Below are 7,317 nucleotides of genomic sequence, written 5' to 3'. Positions count from 1 at the left end.
CAAGTTGTTTAGAATTACCCATTTATATTCTATGAATTATTTATCAACACTGATTTTACATGAGTTGGTATCCGGTTATTTGTTAATTTCTGTTTAGTTGAATTCATTATTTCAAAGAAATATCAATATTCAAATTCAAATTTCTTAGAAAAAAATCATCATTCCAATGAAATGTAATTATATAATTTCAGTTTCTTAGAGAAATATAAATCCAAATCGACCAAATAGAAACCAAGTTCAATTACCTATATAATGAATAAGTCTTCTTTCCTGAACGACAGCATGTGGTTATTCCAAAAAGGGTATACATATGTATGACAAAAATGATAGTTTGCTATTTTAGAGTCATTTGATATCATTTTGAATTATGTGTCACTTGTTTTAAAAGGCATGGCGTTGACGCGAAGTTTTGCCGATCTTAGTTGTTCGATATGTATGTATGATTTTGAGGACCCTCGACTGCTTCCATGTTTTCATACTTTCTGTCGACGTTGTATTGATGGCGTTATTGCAGCTGAGTACAAAGATGGGACTTTCAAATGTCCTCTGTGTCAGGAAACAATTAAAGTCCCAAGAAATGGCTCGAAAGGATTTCCCATCAATACATTCTTAGAAAGAGATTTTAAACTTCGAGATATAACATGCGACGTTTGCGACGAAAAAAAGCATGCTGTGTCTAAATGCCGTGACTGTGACCAAAACTTCTGCCACAAGTGTGTAGACATACATGAAAAAATGCAAGGTACTTCTTCACATATCGTCCATTCAATCCCGTCAATATCAAAACCACGCTTACCATCCTGCAAGGAACATGCTATGGAAAAATTGGAATATTTTTGTGATTCTTGTAATGCTGTCCTATGTGAAGTTTGTATCAAGTATGGTCACAAATATCATTCAATCCAGGATGTTTCTTCCGTTGCAGATACGCTTAGGGATGATATCAATCCATATCAACAAAAACTTCAGAAATTTCCTGATTCTTACAATTATAAAAAACAGGTTGCTAGACAACATCAGAAACTAGATCGTGATGAAAATGACGTAATGGACGCAATAAAAGAACAAACAGAAAAGTTTAAACATGTGGTTGATGATGTCCGCAACGATTTTGTGCGTCAGCTTTTAGAAGCTCTCTCCGACTCTAAGAATGAAATCAAAGATAACAAAGGCTTTGTTACTCAAAACTGTGCAGCAGCTAATCACTTAAAACAATTTGCCGAGCTTTTTGTAAAAAATGCCAATGACTGTGATGTCATCAAGTATGGACCTATCTTAAAAGAAAAGTTGTACAATTTAGAGTACGGGAATACTGGTATACTTAATTTGAAAAAGATCGAATTTATACCGAAGGATGTATCCCTGAATGATGTTAAGAGGCTCTTCGGATTCTTTAATCCCGCAAAATACGATTTTTCGTTAACTGGGGGTGTTAATATCGTTCAGTCTTTCCACAGCTCTCTGGAAGACTGTACTATAACGTCTTTGACATTCACGCCAGACACCAGCTTGTGGATTTGTATGGGAAACAATGGTGTCTTAGAACGATACAGCTTTAATGGCCAGAAAAAGGCGCAAATTCGATTGGAACACAGAATAGACGCAATTGCGTCAGACAGTCATGGGGTCCTCTATGTAACATGCAATGCGGAAAAGAAAATAATAATGTTTAACAAGAATAAATCAAGTAAAAGAGAACATTTTATTGATACCGAAATGTGCGTTAGAGGAATAGCAATAGATAAGAATGACCATATTGTTGTTGGGTTAACAGAACGTGATGTGTTCTTTGACTCCACATATCCTCAGATAGGTTCTGTGACCCTTATTTCACAAGAGAAAACCGTCAACAAGTTACACGGTGACGATGTTGTTCAGTATCCAGCTCGTATTGCTGTCAATAATACTGGAGCTGTGGCTGTATCAGATTGGATCGCTCTGTGTGTCAAAATTTTCAAGAAAAATAAAACAGTAGGCTTTTTCGACGGGAAAATAAATGGTTTCCGACATTTTCTTCCCCGAGGAATTTGTTCAACCAATGATGGAAGTTTTATAATTGTTGATACCTCTTCTAATTGTCTTCACTGGATAACAGAAGATGGCAACCTACAAAGAACCGTAGAAAGTAAAGGTGAAATGGGTGAACCATACAGCGTCACTGTTGACAATCATGACGGGTTATGGATAGGCACAAAAGATGGAAGAATTGTACAATTGTACATTTGATAAAACAAAAATGGCAAATCATTATAGGTAATAATCATAGGATTGATTAAAATATTGACACCTTTAATTGCTGCTATGACTTATCGACTGTGTTTTAAATTACATAGTTGTCATAACTTCTGTTCATTTAAGAACTTTTTATTGTGCGATGCAATTTAATGGAATGATTTTCACAACAGACTTCAAAAAGTTTCAGTACAATAATTTAAAACAAATACGAGCAAATACTTGAAGTTGTTGCTAGTAACGATATGTTTTGTTGTCATATGGATTGTAAAACCACTTTGAAGTCTATTACTTTTAATTGAATATAAATATTTCATACGAGAACTATATAATTCCTCATTTATTATTGATAAAATCCTCGTAATGAGAGAAGATAAATACTATTGGGTTATTAGTATTGATGAAGTATTATGACAAAAAGTTGATTTCATAAAGATTAAAACAAAGGCGTTTCAATTGGGACACATGTCAAGTATATATTTTCAGTAGATAGTTTTTTGTTCGTTATTCATGTTGACAAGTCTCAAGTGATATCATGTGCATACATTGAATATTTCTTATATTACGTTAAAACCGTAGTGGTAACATGGATTCATTAACTTTAAACAGTATGAAATTCATAGGAAAACTGAAAGCAGGTGTGAATAAGCGACGGACGAGAAAGAGTTACTTTTGTACGCTGTGTAAAGATGACTTCAAGGATCCTCGACTCCTCAACTGTTACCATTCTTTCTGCAGATTTTGTTTAGATGAGTATCTGATGGTGAACTATGAGGATGGAAACTTCCCATGCCCACTTTGTAAAGAGATGAACATTGCCCCTGTCAATGGGTGTAGAGGTTTACCGAAAAACGAATACATAAAGATCAGTGACAGTAGCTCCCCAATTAATTGCGACCTTTGCGAACATAAAATAAAAGCAGATTCAGTATGCAAAGATTGCAATACAAACTTGTGTAAATCTTGTCTTATTAGCCATATAAGTATGCAAGGATATAAATATCATAATGTTATAAGTCTAGGGAAAGGGAAAGAACAGATAAGAACATGTTCTATACACCCAAAGGAAGAACTGTTGTATTATTGTGATACTTGCGAGAAACCTATTTGCCACACGTGCAACACAACGGAACATAAAACCCATCGTAGTAAAGATATAGCAAGTATGGCAACCATTTTAAGAGAGCAACTTGGAACATCGTTGAAAACGGTCACATCAAATACGGATGCAAATGACTTTCAAAATAAAGTTGCTGAACAGAAACGGAAAATCAAAGCGTATCAAGAAGATGTCATCGCCATGATTGATGAACGGACGAAAGAATTACATAGACTAGTGAATGAGATACGCGGCGAATTTGTAAGGAAAGTTGTTAACGAAAATGAAGAAAACATAAAACAACTAGAAAATAATATGAACACGTTGAACACGAATGTAGCTTCAATTGAGGAACTTCTAAAATTGGGAAATATATTTTTACAACACGCTTACAATATAGATATTGTAGTCCATACACCGAAACTTCAGAAACAATTTAAAAAATTACAGAGATTAGACGTTCAAATTTCGGAAATTAAGCTTAAACACTTTTCTCCATCGCAAACTGGCATTACAGATTTTGAAATAGAGAAAATATTTGGAACATTTGATAAATTGAATAAAAGACCAAAACACATTCAATCAATTTCCAGGCTTTCAGAATTACGTCGCTCCTACTACGACGAAGATCGCCGAACTAAATCAATTCGTTCACATCGTTCATTTGATGTGTCATCTTCTTCGCGCTGTAGAAAAGCATTCTGGTGTTCCGAAGGTACAGTTACTGGCTTGACATTACTACGGGACGGGTCTGTTTGTGTTTGTCTCGGAGGTGAAGGTATTCTTGAAACCTTTACCATAACCGGTCTTCGAATTGGACACAAGAAGTTCCATCATCCAATTGACGATTTAGTTGCAGCTAGAAATGGATCTCTTTATATCAGTTCAAACTCAGAAAAAAGAATATTCAAACTTGTAAAGGAAAATAAGGAGATATTTGCTGAGACACGTTCTTGTGTACGGGGACTTGCAATTGATTTCGATGAGAATTTAATTGCTGGAATGACAGAAAAGGGTTCTTTCTTCGACAGACACCAAGTTGGACATGTCACTGAAATATCAAAGGCACATAAGGTTAAGAGAGTAGTAAATGACAATAAAATTAGGTATCCAGCGAGAATTGCGATTGGTCAAAATCGACGCATAGTCGTTTCTGATTGGATACAACTCTCTGTCTTTATCTGTAATGGGGACATAATTATTGGAACGTATTCTGGTATTTTTGACTCAGAACAGGAATTTATACCACGTGGAGTTTGTTGTTGTGAAAATGGTGACATAGTTGTTGTAGACATTTCTACAAACTGTCTTCACTGGCTGTCACCTGAAGGAAGACTTCGCCGGGTTGTGCCCCTTGATAATCAGGAGGCTTGGAGTGTAACAGCCGATCAAAATAATACTGTCTGGATAGGCACAAACAATGGTTATGTTTTTCCGGTAGAACTATTAAGTTAATACATAAAGGGATAAAATCCTCAACTGAGAATACACATACTATATATATACAAGATTTTACATTCATTTTGTTATCGATATTTTGCTGGCTCCCGCAAAATAGCGATTTATATATATGAGTGTTTTTATTTTCCGGTCTTAATTCTGATTTTCAGTATATAAGTTACAGTAAGAATTAACAAAAATATACTGAGAAACATGCAGTTTGATACAAAATCTCTAAACATTCTTTAAAACATTTATACATAAGCAAAGTACGTGAGTTATAATTGACATTATTTTCTTTTTTAAGTAGTCTCTAAAACAAATTAAAAACATAGCAACTCGAAACCCATAAAACAAACTAATGAATCTCTCAGGTGCTCTGCAAAGGAAAGTGGATCCTGCATTGTGGTCACGGTGAATTTTTCAAATATTAAAATAGTTGTGCAATAAAAATCAGATTTATATAGCTGATGACTAATTTAGCCTTCAAAGTGGGTTTATAAGAAACTCGAGATTATTTTTTATCCTTTTTATGGGTTGTTAACTGTTTGACTGTCCGTATTTTTCGTAGGTCCAGAATTTTCGGTAGTATAAAAATAAGAAGATGTGGTATAATTGACAATGAGCCGTGACAACTCTTTAAAAGACACCAAAATGACACATAATTAACCGCTATGGGTCGCTGTACGGCCAAAAAGTATTGAAACGGAAATTGGACAATGGTGTCAAAGAAACAACAACCTGACCAAAGAGCAGAAAACAGACGGAGGCTCTTCAACACAACGATAAAATCCCACACCCGAGGCGAGCTTCAGCTGGCCATACATAAAAATGTGTACTAGATCATGAAAAACGATCATCATACAAAACTTCAAAACATATAAATATAAAATTGAGGGGCGCCGCAATGATGCTTGAAAGTTATGGAAAGTAATATATTGACACAAATGGCTCCTGATGTTCATATATTTTCTGTTTATGCCCAAATTATGGTTATCCCCATAAACCGACAAGTCAACTGTTTCATCATAACACCGTAACAAGGGGTGTTTTATTCTTCTTCTTGAATAATCAGATGATATTCATCAGGAGAAAGTCTGCTGTCTGCGTTTGTGTAAATTGGTGGGAAAGTACTTTCATTATTTGTCTATCTTGACTTAAAAAAATTCAAAAGGTTTATCTACAATCTGTCGGGAAATATTATGCAGTTACTGTTTTACTCACAACCTGTCACAAATGCAGCTATGGCAGATGTGAAACAAAGATTTTTGTCATCCTTTCACCACAAGCGCTTATAGAATACTTGTCAACTTCTTTTTTTTACTTTTTGTTCCATGAGACTATATTTATCATTTTTTTTTATCAAATAATTTCGATGTGATTGATTTGACTTCTTTCCAATTAATTAGTGTTGGTCTGATCCTGGAACAGTATATCTAATTCCTGGTCTGATAGAGTAATTCTTTTTTTCTAATGTCATCAATTGCTTTTCCTTTTTGCAAATAATATAAACAGCCAATATTTCTACAGTCAGTAAGCTACTTTAGCAAACTTTAACAAAATGTTAAAATGAAAGAAATGACTATATCTGTATGATGATAAGATAACGTATCCATCAAAAATACATTGTACAATTGCGTTTAGGTGTCCTTGTTTAATTCCTTCGAGAAGGAAACACAAAAGCTGATTTTTAGTATCTGCTTAGTTAGAGGCCTAGGATGGGATAGATCTGCGCAATGCTAGGCGGTGATGTGGTAGAAGTATGGAGTGAAAAGTACATTATATTGATTTTAATTAACTGATAACAAAATCATTGTATTCATACCAATAAAAACAATTTTCAAATATTTAATGACAGTGTTGAATAGGTTGATATGTTTATCAAGATCGTATCTAAATTTTCGGGCTTCGTTTACAACATCACCGTAAAATTTAGGATGTGCTATTCCGTGTGAAATAAGTTTTCTACAGGTACAGCTAAACTTGCTGACCAAATCTTTGTATCTACAAAAGTAATTTGTGGTAACGAAATCCCTGCCTTAATAATATATAAATTTATCCTGCAATTGGGTGTTCTTCTAAATACAGATACAGCCCTACAGATATCGCTATGCTGTATCTGTGTACTATACAGATATAGCTTTAAAGCTGCCGGACTGAGTATTGTATGAACCTGCGTGACCTCAGAATGTGTATTGCAACTCCATTCCAATGACGTATTAAACTACAATTTTCCGATAACATACACACATGAACAGCAGCCTTTTCTACGATGACAACTACCGATTTCAAAACTTGAATGTGCATGATTGTGTAACAAAAAAAAACCATGTCAATTTCAGCATGCATGTTTAGAGAATGTCGAGACTGAAGCGTAGGACAACTCGTACACTCCTGTTTCAAATTGGACAATGTTTTGTTATTTGTTTTTACTGTTGAAATTAGTTGTTATGTTAAAATAGATAATTATTCACCTTGAGCAATGTATTATTGTTGACAATTCGAGATTCTTTTTTGTGAACCCGTCTTCAGCTGAATTTGTGATT

The 7,317-nt window shown here is 34.4% G+C and overlaps 2 protein-coding genes across 2 annotated transcripts; both read left to right on the top strand.

Annotated features, from left to right (window-relative positions):
• The first annotated feature begins 350 nt into the window (after positions 1-350).
• Positions 351-2,309, top strand: LOC143072627 (tripartite motif-containing protein 59-like). Its single transcript, XM_076247666.1, has one exon. It carries the CDS (start codon positions 391-393, stop codon positions 2,224-2,226), a length of 1,836 nt encoding a protein of 611 aa, XP_076103781.1. The 5' UTR covers positions 351-390; the 3' UTR covers positions 2,227-2,309.
• Positions 2,310-2,346: 37 nt separating this feature from the next.
• LOC143072625 (protein meiotic P26-like) lies at positions 2,347-5,088 on the top strand. The gene has a single exon (XM_076247665.1). The coding sequence runs from the start codon at positions 2,819-2,821 to the stop codon at positions 4,784-4,786; it is 1,968 nt and encodes a 655-aa protein (XP_076103780.1). The 5' UTR covers positions 2,347-2,818; the 3' UTR covers positions 4,787-5,088.
• The last annotated feature ends 2,229 nt before the right edge of the window (positions 5,089-7,317 follow it).

Source organism: Mytilus galloprovincialis, chromosome 4 (genome assembly GCF_965363235.1).
Source record: "Mytilus galloprovincialis chromosome 4, xbMytGall1.hap1.1, whole genome shotgun sequence".
Lineage (NCBI taxonomy): Eukaryota > Metazoa > Mollusca > Bivalvia > Mytilida > Mytilidae > Mytilus > Mytilus galloprovincialis.
Note: the sequence above shows the minus strand (reverse complement) of the source record. Positions and strands in the feature narration are given on the sequence as shown.

Excerpts from the sequence above, each read along its gene's own strand:
- LOC143072627 (XM_076247666.1), top strand. The coding sequence starts at position 391 with ATGGCGTTGACGCGAAGTTTTGCCGATCTTAGTTGTTCGATATGTATG.
- LOC143072625 (XM_076247665.1), top strand. The coding sequence starts at position 2,819 with ATGGATTCATTAACTTTAAACAGTATGAAATTCATAGGAAAACTGAAA.